The following is a 27,721-nucleotide window of genomic DNA, read 5'->3' on the forward strand; positions in this document are numbered from 1 at the left end:
TGAGAGATCTCATTGAAACCTATCGAATATTGAAAGGTCTGGATAGAGTGGATGAGGAGAGGATGTTTCCTATTGCAGGGGAGTCTAGGACCAAAAGCATAGTGTCAGAATCGAGGGACATCCATTTAGAAAATTGAGAAAAAAAATTACTTAGCCAGATGGTGGTGAATCTGTGGAATTCTTTGCCAAAGATGGCTGTGCAGGCTATGTGATTGGGTATATTTAAGGTGGAGGTTAATAAGTTCTTGATTAATCATGGCATCAAAGGTTATGGGGAGAAGGCAGGAGAATGGGGTGGAGAAGAATAATAAATCTGCCATAATGGAATAGCACAGCAGACTCAATGGGCCAAATGGCCTAATCCAGCTCCTAAATTTTTTGGTCTTACGGTGTTAAAAATCCCTAAGATTGGTTAAACGCAACCTACCAACCATAAAGCCACATTGACATTGGAGTACATTGAAGCCTCCATACTGGATGGAGATACAGCCAGTCTCCACCATACACTTATGGAGAATCTGGAAGTTCATATGTGACATTACCAACATTGTCCTGTCACCCTCCAGCTTTGAAAGTCTCTCCAGTTTTGGAAAGACCCATTTATTGCTTATAACCAATGCTGGTCATGTACTATACATCGCATTGATGATGTAGACTCATTGTTTGGAATCTGTCCCACAGGAACCAGAACTTTAAATATCTAAATATTTAAGTATCTTTTAGAAGATTGGTCAGTGAAGGTGTTAGCGAGGAGAAGCGGTATGAACAAGACCCCCAATTCCGTAATGAACTTGCATCTAGATGGGTATGGTTTTGGCAGCAGCCACTGCAAAGAGGATTATAATTATAAGGTCTCATTCATCTCCTTAGAGTCTCACAGCACCTCACAGCTAAATAATTACCTCTCAAGTGCATCTACTGGCAGCCAACTTACACAAAAATTAGTTTCACAAACGATTGCCACTGTGATAAGGAAATCTGGTTTAAGTGATGTTGGCTATATACTGCTGCACCTTTAGAAAATTCTTACACAATACCATCTGTTTAGTTCCATAGTTCCTTTGAAAGGTAGAGCAAATAACTGGAGTAACCCTGGTGTGTTAAAAAGCCATCAATCACCAGGACCCGTCAGGTCTAGTTATTATACAACTATTTGACAATCAAAAATAGACGCTGGATATCTGAAATAAGAACTGACTTGTGCAGTGCTTTTAGCATTTTATATTTTATTAGCCAAAACAGGTTAATATTATTGGCACAAAGATGATATTTTTAAAGAAACAGGCCACTTTTACAACCACCAGACAGGAATGTCTCGCTTGATTGTCTTTTCTGAATGACAGCATTGCTGTCAGCTCAGCACTCTCTCTGCACTGCTCTGAAATGTCATCTTGTGCCTCTTGCATCTCTGGTAAAATGTCAGCCCAGGCTTTATACTCAGGGGTCTTAAGCGAACCCAGAACCTTCCGAGTCAGACATAAATGCTGCCTGGAGTTAGATGGGATTGTAACAAGAACTTACCCAAAGTCAAAGTAAATTTTATTATCAAAGTACATATATGTCACCATATACAACCCTACAGGCATACTCACCAAATCTATAGAATAGTAACTATAACAAGATCAATGAAAGATCAACAAGAGTGCAGAAGACAACTAACTGTGCAAATGCAAATATAAATAAATAGCAATGAATAATGAGAACATGAGATAACAAGATAAAGAGTCCGTGAAGTGAGGACATTGGTTGTGGGAACATCTCAATGGATAACAAAATTGAGTGTAGTTATCCCCTTTTATTCAAGAGCCTGATGGTTGAGGGGGTCGTAACTGTTCTTGAACCTGTTGGTGCAAATCCTGAGGCTCTTGTACCTTCTAGCTGGTGGCAGCAGTGAGAAATGAGCGTGACCTGGGTAGTGGTGATCTTTGATGATGGATGCTGCTTTCCTACGACAGCATTTCATCTAGATGTGCTCAACGGTTGGGTGGATTTTACCCATGATGTGCTGGGCCAAATCTACTATTTTTTGTAGGATTTTCCATTCAAGGGATTGGTGTTTCCATACCAGACCGTGGTGCAGCCAGTCAATACACTCTGCACTACACACCTGTAGAAGTTTTTGAAAGTTTTAGATGTATGCTGAATCTCCTTAGACTCCCAAAGAAGTAGAAGCACTGCCGTGCTTTCTTTGTAATTGCACGTATGTGCAAAATATACTATATTAATCTTATAAAAAGTAAAATCAGTACACATCTTTCTCTACCTTCATTGTACCATCAATCCAGCACATTCACTTATAATGCCTCTCCTGTTTCCTTTTTAAACAATGTTCCATTTGAGAGGCTGTTACATAGGACAGAGCAACACAGACAAAATGCTGGAAGAACTCAGCAGGCTGGCAGCATCCACGGAAATGCACACACAGAACACTTCACACCTGGACCCCTTCTCAGGACTGGAAAGGAAGGAGGAAGGTGCCTGAATAAAGAGGCAGGGAAGGGGAAGGGGGATGGCTGGAAGGTGATAGGTGAAGCCAGGAGGGTGGGAAAGGTAAGGGGCTGGAGAGGAAGGAATCTGATAGGGGAGGAGATTGGACCATAGGAGAAAGGGAAGGAAGAGGGGCATGGGGGGGGGGGGAAGTGACAGGCAGGTGAGAAGAGGGAAGAGGCCAGAGTGGGGAAGTCATAGGAGGACCTTACAGTGCGGTACTTTCCCGCAGAGACTTTGCAATAACTGCCCCCAGCTTCACTGTGTCCCTCTGCACGTACTCCTTCTGCCTGGAACATCCATGTCCTATTGACCTCTTCCCTGGCAACACCTCAGCCCCTCTGTCCCCATCTGTGTTCAAGGACTTAACTGTTTTCCGCTCCTAAATGAATAGATGTACAGAAATCTCAAATGGAAACAGAAAATGCCCGAAACACTTAGCGGTGAGGGAAACGGAGTCAAAGACACATCGAGCTGAATGAAGCATTCATTGGTTCCCTTTCCACAGCTACTGAGTGTTTCCAGCATTTTCTGTCCCGATTTCAGGTTTCCAGAACCGGCGGCGATATTTTTCAAAGCACCGGTGCCTGTGTCAGGACATTGAGATCCGACTCAGACCAGACCCGAACTTCCACATCTCCCCTCTCCTGCCCGCGATTCCCGGGAACCTGCCGCTCCCATCTGGGAATGCGCTTGAGGACCGAGCAGCCCCTGTTCTGGGCTGAAGCGCTTCAATGATGAACACGCGAGCTGTCGTTTATCAGTTATCATTTCGACAGTCCTGGGGCAATTTCACATGTCTTCCTCAGCCCATGTCTACTGAATGCGGTTCGTCTGATCCCAAGATAGAGTGCCCTGTTTAAAATCTATCAACCGCCTCGATTGGGGAAGTCTCCAACTAAACTGTAAATGATTAGTGACACTACGCCTCTTTTTTAGGGACCTGTCATTTCTTCCTGTTTTAATTCTCAAGCCGCGGCCAATCAGAGAACGCTCAGCTGCCCCCTGGCGCCGCCCAGGCCGGGATGAAAGCGGCAGGGCCGACCGACACATGGAGAGGCTCGGGCTGCCGGGGGAGGCAGACAGTCGGAGCCCGCTGCCGCCTCGCTACCAACTTTTACTCCCAACCTATGGAAGTCGGTGACCCGACATGGCCAAGCGCAGCTCCTTGTTCCTGCGGGTCATTGAAGGGAAGAAGCTACCGGCGAAAGATCTGTGAGTATGAGGTGGCTCGTGGGTCCGGATTTCTTCCCTCATCACAGTCGCCTCCGTGGACAGCAGGTTGAGGTCTGCCCCACGGTGCGATGCAGCCCCCTCTGTTCAAAAGTCTGCATGTGTACGGGAAGGGGCGTGTGATGTGGCTGGAAGAAAGCGACAGTGAAGTTTAGGAGGCGGAATTTGAGATTTACTCCAGGTTGAATTTAACTCCAGTACATCAGTGTGCCTCGGTTTTCATCATCCTCCTATCCCCTCTCGCCCCTCATCCGCGGTTCACCTCCCCTCTCCCTCCTCCCTCATCCGCCGACACCTCCCTCTCCTCACTCTCAGCCGCGGTCCTCCACTCTCCTCCATCACCCGGGGACCCCCTCCCCGTAAGTCGAGCTCGGAAGGGGATCCCGGAGATCGGCTGTGGTTGCCGCCCGCTGCAGAGTGGCGGCTACCTCGGGTCAGACTGTAACCAGACGTTGTCGCAGCTCCGGCACAGACCCCGGCCATCTTCAAGGATTTGAACCTGACACAGGTCGACTACCTATCCCACAGCTCTCTGCTCCCGGGACATTTCTCCCCCAACCCCGCACACCCGTCCGCTCTCACTCGCTCCTGCCATTCATAATTATCCGTTAAACTTACATTTGGATGCTGACAATGGTTTTAAGGTCTCTCTCTCTCTCTCTCTCTCTCTGTCTCTTTTCACACTCCTCCCTTGTTATTTTTCTCGCTCTTCCTCATCCCTCCATCCCTGCCTTCTGTCCAGCGTCCCCCCTCTGTCCCTTATCGCTCTCGTTGCCTTGTCGCTTTGCCACTTGAGGATGGATGGCCAAACCTATTCATCAGAGGGGAGGGAGATGCTGATCTTTGGGAGCACAGCTAATGAAATAATTAAGTTCTGTTCAGGCTAAAGGGTGCTTATATCACCACGTTGCAGTGACTAAATCATAACTCCCGTCCTCCGAGTGCACGTTTTCCGCGCTAAAACCTGGAACCACTGGAGACACTGGCAGGTCCGGCCGCATCTGTAGAGAGAACCAAAAGTAACGTTTTGGGAGAGCCGGCTACTGTGCCCCGGATTTCATCTGGTTGCAGCTCTGAGTCAGTTCCCAGTCCTGTCAGAAAGTTGTTAGCCTGAAACAGTAACTCTCCAGAGATGCTGCCTGACCTGAGCATCTCCAGCAAGTTCAGTTTTTCTTTCAGAAAACTAGCATCTGCAGGCTTTTTTTTTTGCTTTATTTGTTACTATTCCCCGTGGGTCCCACTGCTGAACTGCATAAAATAATTTCTTTTCATTTACACATTTTTTGTATATAAATACCACTGACAATGCCTACATCCGTTGTCTATTTCTCATGACTTGGTGGTGAGCTACCTCTTTGAACCAGGGCAGTTCTTTTGGTGGAGTTGCTGTTGAGGAGGGAGTTCTTGGATTTTAAACTCAACGACAATGTTGAAGAACTGGAGATATATATTTCCTAGTAAGGAAGGTGGTAGAAGTTATGATCTTGGAAGTAGAATATGGTCAGAATAGCCAAGGTGAGTATTTGCAATATATTGTGTTGAGGGTACATACTGCACTACATGGGGTGGGGGGGTTAATGAGTGTTTAATTGATGGATGGAGCACTGTTGGGTGTGTGGGATGCACTGCCAGCGGCAGAGGTGGAAGTGGATACAATAGGGTCTTTTAAGAGCCTTTTAGGTAGGTACATGGAACTTGGGAAAATAGAGGGCTATGCACTAGGGAAATTCTAGGCAGTCTCTAGAGTCAGTTACATGGTCAGCACAACATTGTGGGCCAAAGGGCCTGTAATATTAACATATGTTAATATGTTAATCAAATGGCTCCTTTGTCTGGGGGTGGTGCCAGCACAAAGCAGTTGAAACTGCGTTAATTTAAAGAAGAAGATTCCATTACACTCCTGACGGGTGTTTCAGTTGGAAAGGCTTTGGGGTATCAGGTGGTGATGGATATCCAGCCCCTGGCCTGCTCTTGTAGTTACAATGCTTGTGTAGGAGATGCAGTTGAGTTTCTGGTCAATGTTGATCCCCAGCAAATTGATGGTGAGGAATGTGTGTTGGGAATTACAATGAATGGCAAAGGTAAAGGGTTAGACCCTCTCTTGTTGCTGTTGCCTGCAGTTCATTTTCTGTTATCAGTCTGTACTGAATGTAGTCCAGGTTTTGTGCAATGCAGATGTGAACTGGCTCACCTGATTGCGACTAGAATTAACTCTTGTAATGGACCATAAGCCATAGGTGCAGAATTAGGTCATTGGCCCATTGAATCTGCTCTGCCAATCAATCATGGCCGAATCTTTTCTCCCACTCCTCAGCTCCACTCCCTGGTCTTATCCCCATAACCTTTGAACCCATTTTCAATCACGAACCTATCAAACTCTGCCTTAAATACACTCAGCGACCTGGCATCCACACCCGCCTGCGGCAACAAATTCCACAAATTCACCACCCTCTGACTAAAGAAATCGCTCCACACCTTTCTTTTAAATGAATGCCCCTCTATCCTGAGGCTGTGCCTTTTTGTCCTAGTCCCCCCACCATGAGAAACATCCTTTCCACATCTACTCTGTTGAGGCCTTACAACATTCAAAAGGTTTCAATGAGCTCCCCCCTCATCCTTCCAATTTCCAGTGAGTAAAGACCCAGAGCCATCAAACTTTCCTTGTATGATAATTGTTTCATTCCCGGAATCATCCTTGTGAACCTCCTCTGAACCCTCTCCAATGCCAGCACATCTTTTCTTTGATGGGGAGCCCAAAACTGTTCACAATACTCAAGGTGAGACCTCATCAGTGCCTTATAAAGTCTTAACATCATATCCCTGCTCTTGCATTTTAGACCTCTTGAAATTAATGTTAAAATTGCATTTGCCTTCCTTATCATTGACTCAGCCCGCAAGCTAATTTTTAGGGTGCTCTGCAGGAGGACTCCCAAGTCCCTTTGCATCTCAGATTTTTGGATTTTCTCCCCATTTAGAAAATAGTCTGCACATTCATTTCTTCTACCAAAGTGCAATTTCCAACATTGTATTTAATTTGTCACTTTCGTGCCCATTCTCCTATTCTGTCTAAATCATTCTGCAGTCTTCCTGTTTCTTCAACACTACCTGCACCTCCACCAATCTTTGTATCATCTGCAAACTTGGCAACAAAGCCATCTATTCCATCATCTAAATCATTGACATACAGCAGAAAAAGAAGCAGTCCTAACACTGACCCTTGCAGAACACCACTAGTCATTGGCAGCTAACTAGAAAAGAATCCTCTTATTCCCTCACACTGCCTTTTACCAATCAGTCATTAGTCTAACCATGTCAGTAGCTTTCCTGTAATACTATGGGCTCTTATCCTGATAAGCAGCCTCATGTGTGGCACCTTGTCAAAGGTCTTCTGAAAGTCCAAATCTACAACCTCCATTGCATCCCTTTTATCTCCCCTGCTTGTAACCTCCTCAAAGAATTCTAACAGGTTTGTCAGTAATCAGCAGTAAACATCTCCACTTGTGATAGAATGAAAATTATTACTGAAGCAGCGGAAGGGGGTTGTGCCTAGGACATCACACTGAGCAACTCATGATATCAAAGTACATATATGTCACCATATACAACCCTGAGATTCATTTCCCTGTGGATCTGCAAATCTATAGAATAGCAGCTAAAACAGGATCAATGAAAGATCAACCAAAGTGCAGAAGACAACAAACTGTGCAAATGCAAATATAAATAAATAGCAATAAATAATGAGAACATGAGATAATGAGATCTCATGATGAGTTCTTAAAATGAGATCTCTGGTTGTGGGAACGTCTTGATGATGAGGCAAGTGAGTGTAGTTATCCCTTTTTATTCAAGATCCTGATGGTTGAGGAGTTATAACTGTTCTTGAACTTGATGGTGCGAGTCCTGAGACTCTTGTACCTTCTAGCTGATGGCAGCAGAGAGAAGAGAGCATGGCCTGGGTGGTGAGGGGCCCCTGATGATGGATGCTGCTTTTCTGCAACAACATTTTATGTAGATATGCTCGATGGTTGTGAGGGCTTTACCCATGGGCCAAATCCACTTCTTTTTGTATGATTTCCTATTCAAAGGAATGAAGCAATGATATCTTGACGTTGGAACAACCACAGCCTTTTTTCTTCATGTAAAATTTGGCTGCTTAAGCCATTGGAGTGTTTTCTCCTCAATGTCCATTGACTTCAACTTTATCAGTGCTCTTCAATGCCATGATCAATTAAATCCTGCCTTCATGTCAAAGGCAGGCACCCACAGTTCTGGAGTTAGGCTCTTTGGTTCACTTTTGGGGAAAGGCTACAATGCGATCTGTAATTAACTGGTCCTAATGAAGTTTATATTTTGCAATAGTGAGCAGATTATTGCCTCTTGATAGAAGTGTCACAATGCCTCTTGTCAATCAGCTCTCAATCATCACCAAAGTCATTGAAGGTGTCTTCAACAGCATTAGCAGGAGGCACTTGCTTGTGAAGTGCAAGGTCCCATTTGTTAGTTTAAATGTTCTTTTCACTCCCTCCCTCTAAACACACATCAAATAAATAGAAAATTGCTCTCCTACTACTGCAATTAATCATTTCAGCCGAGCTGTCATTCCCTCCATGCCAAAAGATAAGGCTGCAAACTTACAGGAATTCCACAAGATGAAAGTTTCCCTCTTAATTTGCACATTATTTTGAGTTGGAAACATGCCATTTCTTCATTTCGGGGTCTAAATCCTGGTGCTCCTTATCTTACTGCAATAGGTGAGGGAAACCAACTCAGTGGCTTGTCCTGGATCGTTACAGATTTTACAAGTTGTATTAGTCATGACAGTCTATGCTTTAGAAGCAGCTGCACCTCCAGCCACCAGTTACACCACTGGCCTCTATATGAATTGCATAGCTTTTCCTATTCACACAAACATGAGCAAATCCAGTCTGGGTAGTTATCAACTGATGTCTCGTCTTGTGGGTGATATAATCAGTTTATGCACAGGAAGGTCCGATAAGATTTTCAATGTGAAATAATTTCAGTAGAGTTAGTGACCAAAAATTGGCCGTCCTGAGCTACGTAAGGTCCTTGAAGGAAGTTGATACAGGAGCAATTATGGTTAAAACATAGAACAAAGCAGGAAGGTCATGCTAGGACTGCAATGTATCTGAAATACTGCAGGTAATTTGGGCATGGCAGGAAAGATATGCTGGAACAAGACAGGACATGGGGAAATTCATTCCCATATTCCCAGGCTGGAGAACTCTAGCCTTGTTGAACAGTTAGCTAGGCTGTTTTCTCTTTTGGGGAGTGTGCCTGGATGGAGGCATGGGAATTTATGTATGCTGTATGAAACTGTGATTCCCAGAAAAGTGCACTGATTTTTCTTATTTATATTTCCCGAGTAGATACACAAATAACTGGAGGGTATGTAAAGATTTAATGTAATTGTTAGAAGCACCACATGAACAAAATGCTCAGTAACTCAGCAGGCCAGGCAGCATCTATGGAGGAAACTGAATATTCAACATTTTGGGCTGAGACCATTCATCAGGACTGGAAAGGAAGGGGGCAGAAGCCAGAATTAAATGGTGGGGGGTGGGAAGAGGAGGAGGTGGAGGAGCTCCAGCTGGCAGGTGATAGGTGAGTCCGAATGAAGAGGGAGGGTAGGTGGATGGGGGAGGGGGATGAAAGGGAATGATGTGGGAGGATAGTAAATGATAGGTGGAAGAGGTAAAGGGCTGAAGAGGAAGGAATATTTATTTGGTGAGGATTGTAAACCTCGCTGGATTCAAAGAGAAGGAAATGGAGAACCTGAAGTAGGTAATGGGCAGGTCACGAGGGCGAGGGAGGAGAAGGTTATTGAGGGGGGATATGTGTGAAACAGAAGTGTGTGGTTACCGAAAGTTAGAGAAATCAATGTTCATGTCATCAGGCTGGAGACTACTAAGAGGAATATGAGGTGTTGTTCCTCCAGCCTGTATCTGGCATCATTGCAGTATTAGAGGAGGCCATAGACAGACATGTTGGTATGGGAATGGGAATTGGAATTGAACTGCCCACCAAGAGAAAACACGAGGAAATCTGCAGATGCTGGAAATTCAAACAACACACACAAAATGCTGGTGGAACACAGCAGGCCAGGCAGCATCTATTGGGAGAAGCACTGTCGACGTTTCGGGCCGAGACCCTTTGTCAGGACTAATGGAAAGGAAAGATAGTAAGAGATTTGAAAGTAGGAGGGGGAGGGGGAAATCTGAAATGATAGGAGAAGACCGGAGGGGGTGGGATGAAGCTAAGAGCTGGAAAGATTATTGGCGAAAGTGATACAGAGCTGGAGAAGGGAAAGGATCATGGGACGGGAGGCCTCAGGTGAAAGAAAGGTGGGGGGAGCACCAGAGGGAGATGGAGAATGGGCAAACAACTAAATATGTCAGAGATGGAGTAAGAAGGGGAGGAGGGGCATTAACGGAAGTTAGAGAAGTCAATGTTCGTGCCATCAGGTTGGAGGCTACCCAGCCGGTATATAAGGTGTTGTTCCTCCAACCTGAGTTTGGATTCATTTTGACAGTAGAGGAGGCCATGGATAGACATATCAGAATGGGAAAGGGACGTGGAATTAAAATGTGTGGCCACTGGGAGATCCCGCTTTCTCTGGCGGACCGAGCGTAGGTGTTCAGCAAAACGGTCTCCCAGTCTGCGTCGGGTCTCACCCATATATAAAAGGCCACACCGGGAGCACTGGCCACAATATACTACACCAGCTGACTCACAGGTGAAGTGTCACCTCACCTGGAAGGACTGTCTGGGGCCCTGAATGTTGGTGAGGGAGGAAGTGTAAGGGCAGGTGTAGCACATGTTCCATTTACAAGGATAAGTGCTAGGAAGGAGGGAGATCGGTGGGAAGGGATGGGGGGGGACGAGTGGACAAGGGAGTCACGTAGGGAGCGATCCCTGTGGAAAGCAGAAGGGGGGGAGGGAACAATGTGCTTGCTAGTGGGATCCCGTTGGAGGTGGCGTAAGTTATGGAGAATTATACGTTGGACCTGGAGGCTGGTGGGGTGGTAGGTAAGGACAAGGGGACCCCTATCCCGAGAGGGGTGGCGGGTGGATGGGGTGAGGGCAGATGTGCGGGAAATGGGAGAGATGCATTTGAGAGCAGAGTTGATGGTGGACGAAGGGAAGCCCCTTTGTTTAAAACAGGAAGACACCTCCTTTGTCCTGGAATGAAAAGCCTCATCCTGAGTGCAGATGCGGCGGAGACGGAGGAATTGTTAGAAGGGGTTAGCCTTTTTGCAAGAGACAGGGTGGGAAGAGGAATAGTCCAGGTAGCTGTGAGAGTCTGTAGGCTTATAGTAGATATCAGTAGATGGGCCGTCTCCAGAGATGGAGATAGAAAGATCAAGAAAGGGGAGGGATGTGTCGGAAATGGACCAGGTAAATTTGAGGGCAGGGTGAAAGTTGGAGGCAAAGTTAATGAAGTCAACGAGCTCAGCATGCATGCAAGAGGCAGCGCCAATGCAGTTGTCGATGTAACGAAGGAAAAGAGGGGGATGGATACCCGTATAGACTTGGAACATGGACTGTTCCACAAAGCCAACAAAAAGGCAGGCATAACTGGGACCCATACGGGTGTCCACCAAGAGATCCTGGTTGTGACAGACAGAAGGAAGCTGCTTGAAGGTAGTCCCCCTATTTGCCCTGGGTCTCCCTGATGTAAAGGAGGCTGCACCAGGAGCACTGGAAGTGTCAGCTCAATGGTGGTGAGGAAGGAGGTGTAGGGGGCAAGCTTAGCACTTAGTATGGTTTGCAGGGATAAGTGCCAGTAGATCAATGGGGAGGGATGAGTGGACAAGGAAGTCACACAGGGAGCAATTTCTGTGGAATGTGAAGTGGGAGGGAGGAGGGGTGAGGGAAGGATGTGCCTGTTGACGATGATGGAAGTTGTGGAGAGTGATGTGTTGGGTGCGGAGGTTCAAGGGGTGGTAGGTAAGGACTAAGGGAACCCTATCCCTTTTATAAAGTTTAAGGTGCTGGAAGGTCTTTTTCCACCTTTGGGTGTAGGGGTTTGGAGTTTTGCCTCTAGAAAGAGTAGCTGAAGTCAAAACATTTGTTACATTGAAGGAAAATTAGCATTTGATGTGCCCTAACTGACAAAGTTATGGATTGAGAGCTGAGGTATGGGTGGAGGCTCAACAGCCCTTTGTCAGGCATAGACGCAATTTGACCAAATGGCCCTTTTCTGCACATTTTTGTAATTCCACTGAGAATTCAATGTCAGTACAAATACCGGGACAAGTTAGAACGTGGAGCAGCAGGTGATGCTGCTTACTCCCAGCTTCACTGACACGGGTTCAATCCTCGCCTTGGGTATTGTATTTGCGCTGGGTTGTGGACTGTCGTTTGATGGACTCTGGATCAATGGCTCTTTGGTAACTGAACTGCTGCTTGCACGGTGGGGTGGGGAGGAGGGGGTCAGCGCTCCTGCTGCCACAGGTGGGGTGGAGGGGGGGGGGTTGACTTTTGTGCTGCTGCTTGTGCAAAGGGAGGGGGACTTTAGGGCGTTGATGTTTCTATTGTTCTGTGGGGATTCTTTGTTTTGTGGATGCCTGTGAAGAGGACAAATTTCAGGTTGTGTACCGGATACATACTCTGATATTAAATGAACTTTGAACTTTGCCCTGTGATCACATTATGGGTGCTCTCACAGATTCTAAAGTAGTTGTTAGTTTAATTGGCTTCTGTAACCCTAGTGTACTACCATGGGGTGTTAAGGATCATGGATGATCGAGTAGATTGCAGAGATATAAATGGGGAATGAGATTGCTCTGAGAGTCACCATAGGTTCAATGGTCTTCTTTCCCATAAGGAGATTGAAATGCGATTAATATAAAGGGACAGTTGATAGCTGGCTTGGACAGTGGATCAAAGGGCATGTTTCTGTGCTATATGATTCTATAATTTTTTTTAAGTCTTTGCCATCAATAGAATACACACAAAATGCTGAAGGAACTCGGTAGACCAGGCAGCATCTTTGGAAAAGAGTAGAAGTCAACATTTCAGGCTGAGATCCTTGTTCAGGTCTGGAAGAAAGAGATGAGAAGTCAGAGTAAAGGGGGGGGGGGAGCAGAGGAAGAAGTACAAGGTGGTAGGTAATAGGTGAAACTTGGGGAAATGAAGGGCTGGGAAGTGGATTGGTGAAAGAGATAAAGGGCTGGAGAAGGGAGAATCTGATAGGAGAGAGCAGAAGACTGTGGAAGAAAAGGAAGGGGGAGGAGCACCAGAGGGAGGTAAAGAGATGGAGTGAGAGAGTGAAATTAAAACTTTTCCTTTTTATTGGAACATTGGGCTTAGTCAACTGAAAACTCTTCTGATCATAACCCTTTCGTACTGAGGTAGATGAGGAATAGAAGGTCTCTGGAAGCTGAAAGGAATGACACATTCATCTCTGGTGGCTGCAACTGTTGGAGGACAAGAGACACATTTGGGATGTAATACCTGATGTAATCCCTGGATGTTTTGGACATGACGAAGAAGGACGTGGAGACACTGGAGACCTTCTAGAGTTTAGTAATGATTGAGGGATTCTCTGCTATTTTTATTGAAATTTTCTGCTTACACCTTGCAGGAGCTTGCGCCATCTGTGCTTGAGAAAAGGGGACATATGAAGTTGTTGTGTCTAATAAAGTTATTGCACATTAAAGGGGGAAAATGTCCTGGCTTCTCTCCCTCTTGAACTGCATGTTCAGTCCATAATATTTCACAAGGACGATATATAAAAGCCATGAAGAGAAGCAGTTACATTGTAAAATAGGTAGTGGATGGATTTTGCAAGTCAGCATTTCCTGTAAGCGATGTGCCCAGAAACTTGTACTTCTGCTAGCTGTGGTTTACTCTTTCCACAAGCCACTAGTTGTATGTAGTAGCTGATATTTTCATTTGTGATCACATACAAAAGAGACTTGTAAGTTATTTTTCCTACTTTTAGTTCACGTGGGATGGAATGTCATCAATAATTGCCAATTTGTAACTGTCCTTGAGAGAACAGTAATAAACTGCATTCTTAAACTGCTGTTGCCCATGTGGTAAACGTACAAAAATATGGTAATGTTCGGAAGGAGTTTCATGATTTAATCTCAGCAGGGATGAAGTAACAGGAACACATTCTAAAACCCTGGAGAGGAATGTGGTTAATTACATTCCCATAACTTGCTGACATTGCCCTCGTGGTTCAAGTTGCAGTACATTTTGAAGGTGGTACATTACAAATTTAGAGCATGCTGTTGGCGGAGAGAATGGATATTGTTAGATGGGCTGAGGTTGTTTCTCTAGTGTTGCTAGAACTGCACTTGCCCAAGTGAAAAGTATTTCCTCTGCCAGTGAAGTAGGATGTTAACTGTTTCTCCTTCCACAGATGTTATCTGAGCTGCTGAGTTTTTCCAGCAGTATCTGTTCTGTCTTTCAGGAAGCCAACACCTTTTTTTAAAACTTTCCCCAAGTTTTTTTCCCTTTCTGAAAGTTCCACTTGTCGCAGACTAGCATGGCAAGGACGTTCTGTGATGTGCCTCGTACCCATTCATTCAAGCATTGTCTAGATACTGATGTATTCTGATACGGACTTCTTCCATATCTGAGGGGATAAGTAAAACACGCGCTGCTGAAGGAACTCTGTGTGTCTAGCAGCATCTGTGGAGCCAAAGGTATTGTTGATGTTTGAATTGTATCCCTGCATCAGCAGTGAGTGCATGGAATGAAGACAGCTGGTGTAGGGTGCTAAGTGGGAGGGGTAAGACAGGGGCTGCTAGGTGATAGGTGGAACCGGGTGTCTGAGGGATGATGGACAGGTGGAGCTATATGAGGGAAGGGGGAATTAAGAGACAGATGATGGTGGTGATAGGTGGAAACAGATAAGTGGGGGAGAACAATGGGCAGAAGTAGGGTAATAGAGAGGGGAAGGCAGAGCCATAGGCTGGATGGTGATAGGTAGAACGAGATGAGGGAACAGAGGGGAAATGAGCTACCTGAATATGAAAAATTTAATGTTTATGCCATTGAGTTGTAGGGTATCAGGGCAGAATAGGAGGTGTTGTCTTTCTAGTTAGTGTTTGGCCTCACCATGGTAGCGGAGAAGGCTCAAGGCAGGAGGCAGTGAGGGAGTGAGAAGGGGAGTTGAAATAACATACAACCTGAAGCTTAAAATGGTCATTGTGGATTTCTGCAAAACCGCCCAGTCTACACTTGGTGTCACCGACGTACAGGAGGAATCCAATGGTACGAACATTGAATTTTCCTGTTTTAAATCACCCACTGCCCCTCTCTCCCTTTCCCACTCTACTGATGCACCCCGGTTTTCTCTCTCTTTGGTCACCTCTCCCATTTCCATCTGCCCATCACCCATTGCTTCCCCGTCCTGGTTCTACATGCGCATCAGCTAGAGTCCTTTATCACCTTTCAACCTCTGGTGCTATATTCTGACCCCCTCCCTCCACCTGGCTTCATCCACTCACAGTTGCTTACTTATCTGTCACTACCTGTCAGCTCTGGCTCACCCCTCTTCGTACTGATTTACACTGGCAATCTTCCCTCCAAACTCTCAGGTCTTGTGTAAGGTCATGACGAAAATGTCCACTACCCCTTTGACCCCCGCCGATGCAACTTGGCCCACTGAGTTACTCCAGCCATTTGGTTAATTTTTTTTTGCTCCAGATTCCAGCATCTGCAAGCTTTTCATCCCCCAATTTTCACCATCTCCAAAGAGATCCTACCACTGAGCATATCTTTGCTTCCCCCACCCACCCCTTCCACAGGGAATGCTCCCTCCATGATTCTTTTGTCCATTCGTTCCCTCCCCATTAATCTCCCTCCTGGTGCTTATCCCTGCAAATGGCTTAAGTGCTACACCTGCCCATTCACCTTTTCCCTGACCTCCAGTCAGGGCCCCAAACAGTCTTCCCAGGTGAGGCAACACTTCACCTGCGAATCTGCTGTGAATCACCTGCAAAGCTATTGTGTCCAGTGCTCCTGATGCACCCTCCTCTACACTGGTGAAAACTGTCGTAAATTGGGGGACAGCTTCATCGAGCACCTCTGCTTCATCTGCTAAAAGTGGAACTTCCCGGTGGCCAAATATTTTAATTCTGATTCTTATTCCCATTCCAATATGCTGATCCATGGCTCCTCTTGTGCCAAGATGAGGCCACCCTGAGGGTGCAGGAGCAATATCTTATATACTGTCTGGGTAGCTTCCAATCTGATGGCATTAATATTGATTTCTCCTTCCGGTTTAAAAAAAAATTCCCTCCCCTTCCCTCTCCTTCCATTCTCCACTCTGGCCTTCTACCTCTTCTGACCTACCTATGACTTTGCACTGCGTCCCCTCCTTCTTCCCTTTCTCCTATGGTCCACACTCCTCTCCTATCAGACTCCATCTTTTCCAGCCCTTGACCTTTCCCACCCATCTGGCTTCTCATATCACCTCCTAGCTAGCCTCCTTCTCCTCCTCCAACCTTTTCATTCTGGTGTCCTTCCTCTTTCTTTCCAGTCCTGAAGAAGCGTCTCATCTCAAAATGTCAACTATTTATTCATTTCTATAGATGCTGCCTAACCTGCTGGGTTCCTCCAGCATTTTATGTGTGTTTGTTCTGTCTCAATGTTTGAGGGACCAACTTACTGCCCTCTACACTGCCTATTGTCTTGTCTATTATTTATTGTAATGTCTGCACTCTTTTGTGCACTTAATGCAGTTCTGGGTAGGTCTGTAGTCTAGTGTAGTTTTTTTTCTGTGTTGTTTTCAGTGTAGTTTTTGTATTGTTTCATGTAGCACCATGGTCCTGAAAAACATGGTCTAATTTTTACTGTGCACTGTACCAGCATTTTATGGTCAAAATGACAATAAAAAGTGATGACTTGAAACGAACATTGTGCAGTCATTTTGGAACATCTTGACTTCTGATCCTATGTTGGACAGAATGACATTGACGAAGCAGCTGAACGTCCCTTGAGTGGACGACTTTCCCATTAACACTTCGATGTTGTGGAACCTCATTGTGTCTATCTTGCTTTGCTTTGCTACCTACAATATAATAATGTCTACACCATGAAAAGTGATCTGTAAAAGCTAGCTTTTTTTCTGGTTTGGAATATATTTTATAAGAGCAGGAGTATCCTATCCATCATTAAATGTGATCATGGCCGACCCACATTGGCCTCAACACCTCTTCTGTGCCAGTTCCCCATGGCATTCAGTTCCTCAATCTTGCAGATACTTATCCATCACCTTGTACATTCCTGCTGACTTAACCTCCACCGCCTTTCAGTCTAGAGAATTCCAGAGATTCACCATCCTCTGAGAGACAAAATTTCTATAGACCTCAGTTTTAAACAAATGGCCCCTTTTGTTGTAACTGTGTCTCCTTGCTTGTGACTTTCCCACTGGTAGAAAACATCTCAACATCTATCCTGTTAAGCCCCTTCAGAATTTTGATTGTTTTAAATAAATCATTGTTTGTCCTACTAAACTCCAAGGTAAACAAACCCAAACTATCTAATCACTCTTGATAGCACAACCCACTCACCCCAGGAATAAGCTTGGCGAATTTCCTTCAGCCTGCTTCTAGTGCATTGATCTCCTTTTGTTTCATGTTTATTTTGTGGCATTGGTAACCATGAGTTGATTCAAACATATGGTCACCTCACCTGAGAGAGAGAACATTTCTGACATCTGTTTCCCTTGAGAACAGCAGTGAGGTGTTCTAGGCCCTGAGTTTGTGAACTTTGACCTGAGAAGCAAGAACTCGGCCAATTTGTACCGTGCACTTCTGGGAATTGTAGCTTGGAGACTGTTCATTAAAATTTAAAATTGAAACGAAGTGATTTAGTCTATATCAAATGTTATGGGGAGGCACCACTTTCGCCTGAAACTGCTGAGACCGACTGTGTCCCTGACAATCTTGACTTTGAATTATAATTGATGAGAAAATGAATATCCATGGCAGAAAACACGGTGAGAGATAGCTGATGTTCAGATATGTGCCCAATTACTTTTCTGTGTGGCATTAGACTTTATCTGCATAAAGCCAGAATTACATCAAGGGTACCTCTCAGTAGTAACATTAGTAACCAAGGCAACAGCTCCTGTGCTACATCTAGAGGCCTCTGAGTTTTCTTCCCACCTAATAACCTCACTACAATCTTGACACTTGATTGACCATCTGAACAGATGGCTCATGTTGCACTAGAAAGCTGTACTCTTAAGTAAATCACTGTTATTTGGACCTCAGTGAAGAAGGATTACCCTATACATTTATCTGTGTTAGGAATTTGCTGTGGTAAGTTGGTCAGGGAACAGCATGCCACAAAAAACAACAACATTCAACATTATAAAGGATCAAGAATTATGTATATGCAAATAAAGTTAGAGGTTAAAGTACGGATGTGGAATAAAATGTGCATAAATATCAGCATGTATTTACAATGTAAACAGCATTATAAAAAGTGGTTTAGAGTGTTTACAGAGCAGTGTAGTGACAGGGGTAATAGATAGAGAGGTGTGACAGGGGGGCTAAGTAGAGTGGTTAATCAGATTAACTGGCTAGACAAGGAAAAGGAACTTTTAATGAAGTTAAAGTTTTAATAGCCCTAATGCACTTTCCAGAAAGGAGGCCTTAGGAAAACGCAATTTGCAGGGAGGGTAGTGCTCACAATGATTGTCCCTGCCTGCTTCTTTGTCCTAAATGCGTGCAATGCGACAGAGATGGTAGACTGCAGTCAATGACCTTTTCTGGCTGACCTAACAGTTTGCTGTAGTGTTTGTACATCATGAGAGGATGCTACCAGTCAGCGATGGCCAGTGTGAGGGTGCTCCCTATAATGGCAGTGTAGAATTACACCAGTATGTTCTGGGGAAGATGGAGTTTTCCCACTGCTGCCAAAAGTTTTATCCTCTGCGGAGCCTTTTCATTAATGAAGGAGATATGATTCTCCCACGGGATCCTGTGAAATATTGATGTCCAGGAACCTGAATGTTAAAACAGTGATGTTTCAGATTCTCCATTTGTATGATCACTTCACTCTTGTCTTAAAATAGCACCTTTCAAACATAGTTGTAGAAAGTAGGGTTATTATCAGCAGGGTTTGCTAGAATGTAAACACACTGCCTTGTTGCTTGTGCTCCTTAATTAACAAAGCTGAACTTCACAAAGTAGTTGATTCAAGGAGGAGAACACAAGGACAATCTGGGAAAGTCAGTACCTTTCCTTTCATCTCTTGTAGACTGCAATCTATTTTACATTAACCTGCTTCAGCTGCCTTTTTCGACCATCTTTGTCCACTATTTTCTTCCTTGACCAAATTCCTTCTCAAAGCCCAGCATTTCAACAAACTTCTGATTTATGCTACTCATGTGTCCATTTCTTTTTCCCATCCCTGTCTAAGTTGCTGACATTTTCAGAGAATCACAGAAGTAGACAATTCAGAACAAAATTATTTGATCCTTGAGTCTATTTTGTTTGTCCATCTGGTTATTCTCATTGTTTGACTTTACATGCCTGTGTCATTAAAATTATTATGTTTTTTAAGAAGTTAGAAAGCTTATGACACAAACATGAGAAAATCTGCAGATGCTGGGGAGCCAAGCAACACACACAAAATGCTGAAGGAACTCAGCTGGCCAGGCAGCATCTATGGAAAAGAGTAAACGGTCAACGTTTGGACCGAGACCCTTCATCAGGACAGGAAAATAAAAGAAGTAAGAGTAAGGAGGTGGGGGGAAGGGAGGAAGAAGTACAAGGTGATAGTTGAAACCGGTAGAGGGGGAGAGGTGAAGTTATTAGCAGAGAAGCGTATGACTGTCCAGTGCTTCCTCACCAATAAGTCATCGCATTTCCAGAAGTGGTCAATAAACTGTTTTTGTACATTCAATACATTGCTTTATTGTACTCAATGTAAATGACTACTTTAAGCACAGAAGAAGTGCATTGATTGTTGCTACAGAACTGATGACCTATGGATTTTAAGCTTAGCAAATGAAATTTATTGCTGCAGTGATAACATAAATCCTTGTCTAGGAACAATTATGGGGCACCGTGTTGGGGCTGTACTGCTGTGGCTCGGTCTTCAATCTTGTGTATTTAGTACATCTCCCTGTCTCTGTGCACTTGCACATTAGGGTTGAGGATATTCATCATCCTCGAGATGACAGGCATTGAACAAAACACCAGTAAATCACAATTAATCTTAGAAAAAAAGACTGTCATAGCCAAGGTCTATTAATAATTACTTACTGTTGCATGACAAGTTTACAAGTGGACCTGCAGCCAGTCTAACAACTTCAATCTAAAAAGTTTTGTAAAAAAGCACTTGCGCTCTGCTTTTGTATGTCAGGTAGCTGTGTTGCCTGTGGGAAAGACAGTCTAACTTAAGCATAGTTTTTCCTCTAGCAGTGCCAGAAATAGTTTACATTGTACACCTGTGACCTTTCTTCATTATATAAACATTTGATTCCTTCAGGCAATGTAACTGTGGTAGTTACTAACTGTTAACTGAATTAAATTTTACTGAATCAATTTGTACAATTAAATGCTTTTAACTATGCAAGACCTCTGTATGATCTTCAGTACCTATTATTGCAATGATGGATCTAGAAAATGATTGAGGCTCAAAATCATGTGGCAAAGGTTTTAGTTAAAGGATGAATTTTATTATTTGTTTTAAGATATCTGACCTAGGTTGGTAATTGGATGATTGGGCTCTCACACTAGATATTATGGCCCCATTTGACTGTTGGCTTCTCTTTGCTTGGCTTTGGGGTCTTTTCTGCTCTGAGAAAGTGACTTCCATTGATATTTTCAGACTTTCAGTATATTCCAAAAGATATCATAATTTCTTCACTGGCTGCCAGGTCTGTCATGATTTCAATATAGAACAACAAGAGACTTTTTTTTTGCACAGCAAGACCCAGAAACAAGAAGTAGACAACACTCAATAATCTTTTATGGTAATATCCGATGATAACTGTGGGTCAGGACACTGGAGGTAGCTCACTGATTCTTTAAAATATCACCTTGGGATCATCTACCTCAAAGAGCAACAGGGCCTAGATCGAACATCTCATCTGAAAGGTGGGATACAGTTCTCCCCCATGCTTGATTGGGGCATCAGCCCAGGTTCTTGTGTTGTTGTTGGTAACAGTGTGCTGTCTTCTCAATGAAGTTGTGGCCATTTTCAGACTTGAGGAAGAATGGATGCTCGTTTGACATATTTGACCCTATTTCTCCCTGCCAACTGCCTCTTGTGTTTCTCTAGCTTCATAGTGAGCGAGAATACAATCACTTTATTGAATGGTGGAACAGGCCGGAGATGCCAATTTGTCTTCCCTTGCGCTGAATTTGTGTATTATCACTGTGTGAATTTAACGTCAAGATTTCTTAAAATGTTTGAGGTTTTGTATGAATGCTCTTGATCTTTTTGAAAATCAATTATTAATGTGAACACCTAATTTACTGGGAGGTGTCATATTAACCAGCTAAGTTCCCTGAACATGAGGGAGGAATTGCTCATTTCTCTTCTCTCTCTGTTTTCAGAACAGGAAGCAGTGATCCCTACTGCATTGTGAGAATTGACAATGAGACAATAATCAGGTAAGGAAATTACTTTTGATTTGCAGAATGGTTACATATGTAGTTAGCTCTTTTGTATAATCGTGTGGCCTCCTTTGTCCTGGTAGTGCTCCTTTTCTTTCTCTCTGACCGGCATGCTAGTCTTGTTGGGGTCTGCCCCCTGAGGTCACCATGTCAGTGGGTACCCCCTCATGAGTGAGCTATTGGGTCAGAGTGGTTGAAGGGAATGGCAGAGCAGTCTGGGACGATTGACTAGGCCTTTGCAGGCAGATCCTGAGGAACATGCTGGTGCTCAGCTGCTTCTGTGTTTCTTTGATAATCAGAGATATCGAAAGATAGTTGAAATTAATTCACCTCTAAGTGGACCACAGCCTTGTTGTTGGGTTTGGAGGCTTGCATGTCTCAATGACCCGGAGAGCTGTGCTGGCTAGAATGAGGACCTTGTGCTTTGACTCTTACCCAACAGGTCAAAGGGTAGAGGTCAGACTAAGAGTGGTCTGCTGGTCCTCCAGGTTTGGGTGGGGGGGGTGGTGCTCAGCTCAGGGCTAATAACCCTGACTGGTCAAACAAATTGTTACAGAAACAGCAATGAAGAATCATTCTACATCTGTGTGTGGCACTATGGACTTTAAGAGATGAAGAACCTTCATTGCTGCCCTAAATGCCAGTGGCATAACAGGCAGTAAGGAAATAGGGTATTTATTCAAAGAATAAATCAGAAAATCATATTTTATTTTTTATGAAAGTCCTTTTGTGTATAAATTAAACAATATTAGAATAGAGGACAACAAATAAATCATGCGTACGTAGTTCAGGTTGCCATGGCATAGGAAAGGGTGCAGAGAGGATTCATGAAGAATTTGCTGGGACTGGAGGGTGTTGTGTTATAAAGAGAACTTAGATAAATTGGATAACTAATGAAGGCTGAGGACTGTCTTTACAGAAATTTATGAAATTATGAGAAGCGCAGACAGTGTAGATAGTCATAATCTTTTTCCCAAGGTAGGCTGGTGTAAAACTAGAGAGCATTGGCTTAAAGTGAGACGAAAATGATTTAAACGGGATCTGAGGGGCAAGTATTTTTCCATAGAGGCTATTGGGTATATGGAATGAGCTCCCAGAGGAGGAGTTAGAGACAGGACAAATGCACTTAAAAGACATTTGGACAGTTACAGGCCTGAAGGTAGAGCATTCCTACGAAAACTTTTGTAAGAGGATATGGCGTAAAGCGAAGAAGCAATTACCATTAATTTATATCAGAACAATTTTTGAGCATTCCCAGACCCAAAAAATAACCTACCAAATAACACATAAAACCTAATATAACACTAACATACAGTAAAAGCAGGAATGATATGATAAATATACAGCCTATATAAAGTAGAAATATTAAATGTGTGGTGTAGTTTCACTTATCAAACTCGGGAAGACAGTGAGCCAAAATCGATTTGAAGAGAAAAAAAAATTGGCACGTACATGCGTGTGCAAACAGCTCTCCGCACAAGGCTTCACGGTCATTGTAGTCTTTCGCGGGGTAAACACACGTATAAAGAGGGCGTCTTTTTTTCGTAAAAGTGAAAATCCTCTTTGGTTAGCAAAAACAGGTACTAATGTAGGTCTTTTGTGACAGCGAGCTGTCGTAAAGGGGACATTCGAAAAGGGGGGGGGCCTCCTGTACATGGACATTCCACACGTGGCAAGGTATACAAACCATAACCGACTATAAGTCCACCCTGCGCATCAACGACAGCAGTGCCTCCCTTTCAGATAGGCTGGATGCCTTCTGTGCGTTGAATGATGTGGCATTGAGGAATGCCTCTTCTTTTCTTCAGGAGCAGGCATCCTGTCTGGCCACAGCCAAGGTGAGTTCGACCCACATAAAGCTGCAGGGATGGACAACTTACCTGATCAGGTGGGGAGGGACTGTGCGGCCCAACTAAGAGAGATCTTACTGGACTTCTTTAATAACTCTCTGAAACAGTTCACTATCCCTGCAGGTTGCAAGGCAGCCACCATCATTCCAGGGCCAAAGAGAGCAACTGTAACTAGCCTAAATGATTACTGACTGCAACAATCATGAAGTGCTTTGAGTAGCTGGTAATGGATCGTATAAAATCTCACCTTCTAGCTACATAGGAATCTTTCCTATTTGCCTGCTGCTCAAAGCAGTCCACTGATGTTGCCATCATCTCAGCCCTCCACTCCATCCTGTCCCACTTAGAAACTGATGCTTGTACGCCTGCACGCTTCTCATCTTCTTCATCTTGGCAATTAACATGACCACCCCTCAGAGGCTGGTGGGTAAACTGTCCTCGCTGGGACGTGACAGCTCTCTCCATAACTGGATCTTGGATGTCTTGATGGAAAGACCCCAGATGGTCTGAGTTGGCAGTAACTTCTCAAGCTCCATCATGCTAAGCACCGGTGCCCCCAGGGTTGTGTGCTCATTCCACTGCTGACCCACGGTGGCATGCCAGAATCAGCTCAAACCACTTCACCAGATTTGCTGATGATACTGCAGTGTTTGGCCTCATCAGCAACAATGATGGGTCGGCGTACAGAGAGGAGGTGGACAAAAGAGATAACTGTGGACTTTAGGAAGGCACAGCTTGGCCACTCTCCATTACACATCAATGGCTCTGCCCTGGAGTGATGAGCACACAGTTCCTTGCTGTTGTTATGAATCCCGTAACTGGGTCACTTACCAGCAAAGATAGAGAGGTCCGTTGAAGTCTGATGTCACTATTTTCAAACGTTTTATTCATAAAGGGACACAAAAGTAGGGTTAATACATACATTCAGATAGTGCACATTGTCAACACTCAATCTAAAGCGCGGGTATATTAATAATCATCATTAAGAAGTGAGCTCTGCTGATGTCTAGGGGTTAATAGATTGTCCGTTGGAAATATAAAAGTCACTCAGAAAGTCTGCAAGCCTCAGCCCTTTGAAAATCGCTGGGTTTCATGTGGGGCGACCGAGAGAGAGAGATTGGAGGAGAAGAGAAAGAACTTGCTGAGTCTTGATGAATCCTCCGTGAAATCGGGGGAGCGTTGGTTTCCTCTCCCCGATGTTCGTTAAAAGCGTTTTTCTGTGATTCCAGCCACAAATTCCAATCCCAGAATCGAATGCATGTGGCTTCCCGCTGCTGCGGGATCACTCTCTCGTGTCTTCTTGGTGCGTCTGAGGGGGCTGTCCCCCTGAGACTCTCCTTTATACTTCCTCACGGGGTCGCAGGTGTCAATCAGGTTGGGATGATGCAATCTCTCTCCCAACCAGCCCACCTTGCCCGAGGGCTTTTCACGTGGTCTCCATGAGACAATAGTCGCTGTCGTCTTTATTCTGTATCCCTGGTGGGACGTGCAATTTGGCACGTCTCTCTCTCTCTCTCCGACTGGGTCTACTGACCCCCCCCCCCTTTCGACGGGTGCTCTTGCGATTCTCACAAAGGAGGGGGTTGGGATCATAACACTGTGCACAGAACATTTCTAACCTGGACCCACAACACCTCCTCACTAGTCAAGAAGGCACAGCAGTGTCTCCACTTTCTGAAGGGACTGAAGCGTGAAAGGCTCCCATCCCCACTTTAACAACTTTCGACAGGAGCAGCATCGAGAGTATCCTGTCTGGCTGCATCACTGTGTGATACAGAAGCTGCCAGGCATCAGACCGGAAGACCCTAAAGAGGACAGTAAAACCTCCAAGAGGATCATCGAAGTCACCCTCCCTCCTAATTGTGACATTTACATTGCGGGCGAAGGGCCCAGAGCATTGTTGAGGATTCCTCCCACCCATCCCACAATCCCTTTGACCCACTACTGTCAGGAAGAAGGTACAGGAGCATCAGGACTAGACAGCCAGATTCGCTAACAGTGTCTTCCCTCAGGCTGTGAGACTAATGAATACCTTGCCATCACCGAGGACTCGTCACTAGGACAGCGAGCTGTTTTCTGTTTACTGTTAATCTGTGCTACACTCTACTACGTGCATTTTGAATTACATTTTATTAACTTATATATATATAGTTCAGCATTGTTGGTTTATGTGCTCTGTGGGTGCACTGTGGTCTGGAGGAATGTTGTTTTGTTTGTATATACGTATAGTCAGGTGACAATAAACTTGAACTTGAGATGGATATGGGCCAAATGCAGGCAAATGGGAATAACTTTGATACACATTTTTGTTAGCATGTATGACTTGGGTTGAAGGGCCAGTTTCTGTACTGTATAGGTCTATGAATTGTGTACCTCCACCTAATGTTTCAGTCTGGGTTGGCAAGTCCATTCAAGTGAATAGGGTTGTTCTCTAAAAGCATCTGAAGGGTCAGTTGAGAAGCATATTCAATGCCTTCACCCCACTTACTTAGCTTTGTCCTAGGACTCAATGCTTAGTCACGTCAAAATCATCGCATATTCCTGGCTTCCATGTTGCATCATGTGGCCTCAGGTTTCAGAAGTGCTAGCCAGCTATAGCTGCCCTGCACACAGCCAACTGGAGCTTTTTAAGGCAAAAAATTTGTTAAACAAAATAAACATGTGGAAATGTCAAGGAAGTTAGTCATCTCTAAAGCTTACATTAAAGTGATGAAGTGGTTTCCTTGGCTTGCTGTGTTATTTATAATATTTGATTCCAATATGATTGTGTATAATGAAAGTTCACAGCCACCTTCAGCTGTGTGTTGACAGAATGGGAGCACGGTCTGTCTGTAACATAACGTGGAGTTTAACATGTATCTTAGTGTAGTCAGTATTTCCATTCTGAACTCGGAAGCTGCTAGATCACATATATCCACAGGACTTTATCTTTCCTTTGGTAGGCAGGTTTTCTTCCTCAATATGCTCCTCGTAAGAATTTTCACAATAATGCTAAGTTCAAAGTTTAAAGTACATTTATTATCAAAGTATGTGCAGTATACTTTATACAACCTTGAGATTCATCTCCATATAGGCAGCCACAAAACAAAGAAACCCAATAGAACCCGTTGAAACAAAAGAAGACCCTCGAACGCCCAATGTGCAGAGAAAAAAAATCAGGCAAACGTTAGGAGTAAGCAAGGCAAGTCAAGTCACTTTTTATTGTCATTTTGACCATAACTGCTGGTACATTACACAGTAAAAATGAGACGTTTTTCAGGACCATGGGGCTACATGAAACAATACAAAAACTACGCTGAAACTACATAAAAACAACACGGAAAAAACTACACTAGACTACAGACCTACCCAGGACTGCATAAAGTGCACAAGACAGTGCAGGCATTACAATAAATAGTAAGCAAGACAATAAGGCAGTAAGTTGGTGTCAGTCCAGGCTTCAGGTATTGAGGAATCTGATAGCTTGGGGGAAAGAAACTGTTACATAGTCTGGTTGTGAGTACCTGAATGCTTCCGTTCCTTTTCCCAGATGGCAGGAGGAAGAAGAGTTTGTATGACGGATGTGTGGGGTCCTTCATAATGCTGTTTACTTTGCGGATGCAGCGTGTAGTGTAAATGACCGTAATGGCAGGAAGAGAGACCCCGATGATCTTCTCAGCTGACCTCACTACCCGTTGTAGGGTCTTGCGATCCGAGATGGTGCAATTTCCAAACCAGGCAGTGATGCAGTTGCTCAGGATGCTCTCAATACAACCCCTGTAGAATGTGATGAGGATGAGAGTGGGAGATGGACTTTCCTCAGCTTTTGCAGAAAGTAGAGATGCTGCTGGGCTTTCTTTGCTATGGAGCTGGTGTTGAGGGGCCAGGTGAAATTCTCTGCCAAGTGAACACCAAGAAATTTGGTGCTCTTAATGATCTCTACCGAGGAGCCGTTGATGTTCAGCAGAGAGTGGTCACTCCGTGTCCTTCTGAAGTCAATTCAAGTGAGACTGCACTGTGATACTTGCAGGTCACAGCTTCAGTTCAGTGCAGAGACAAGCTAACCTCATGGAACAGCCAGCTGAACCTGACCATTCCTTGCCTCTGGCTCCAAAATCTTGTCTTCTTCAATCTGGCCTGGCGCTTAAATCATTCACAACCTCGGGTTCTTCCTCACTCTTGGACCCTGCCGCATCAATGTGCTCTCAGGTCTGAGCCCTGCCATCCCGGTTTGGTCTGTACCTGACCTTTCTAATTCAACTCAGTGCTTAAATCGATCAGTCCTCGGGTCTTTCTTCACTCGGGGCCCCGACTCTGCATGCAATCTGCCCCGCCTGCACTCTGGCCCTGACCAAGCCACACTTGTAATAATAACCAGACCTTAACCAGCTAGTCAAAGAATTCTGTTATACCTTTCTAAATGTATCAGTGTAGCAGAATTCATGTTGACACGTGAGATGGCATGCTCTGGAATCCGATGCAGACATCAAACAGATGGAGGAACTCAGTCGAGCAAGCAGGATCTGAGCAGGAGAAGGGGTAGTCCTGATGCAG

At 44.5% G+C, this 27,721-nt stretch overlaps 1 protein-coding gene across 1 annotated transcript in view; it reads left to right on the forward strand.

The window, feature by feature from the left end:
- The first annotated feature begins 3,521 nt into the window (after nucleotides 1-3,521).
- The window catches only part of rasa4 (RAS p21 protein activator 4), a 317,606-nt gene continuing 293,406 nt past the window's right edge, over nucleotides 3,522-27,721 (forward strand). Inside the window, exons 1-2 of the mRNA XM_059973035.1 lie at nucleotides 3,522-3,702; nucleotides 21,279-21,335. Of these exons, the coding sequence (XP_059829018.1) occupies nucleotides 3,638-3,702; nucleotides 21,279-21,335 (122 nt within the window). The 5' untranslated portion in view covers nucleotides 3,522-3,637. The remainder of the gene's footprint in view (nucleotides 3,703-21,278; nucleotides 21,336-27,721) is intronic.

Source organism: Hypanus sabinus, chromosome 6 (assembly GCF_030144855.1).
Source record: "Hypanus sabinus isolate sHypSab1 chromosome 6, sHypSab1.hap1, whole genome shotgun sequence".
Lineage (NCBI taxonomy): Eukaryota > Metazoa > Chordata > Chondrichthyes > Myliobatiformes > Dasyatidae > Hypanus > Hypanus sabinus.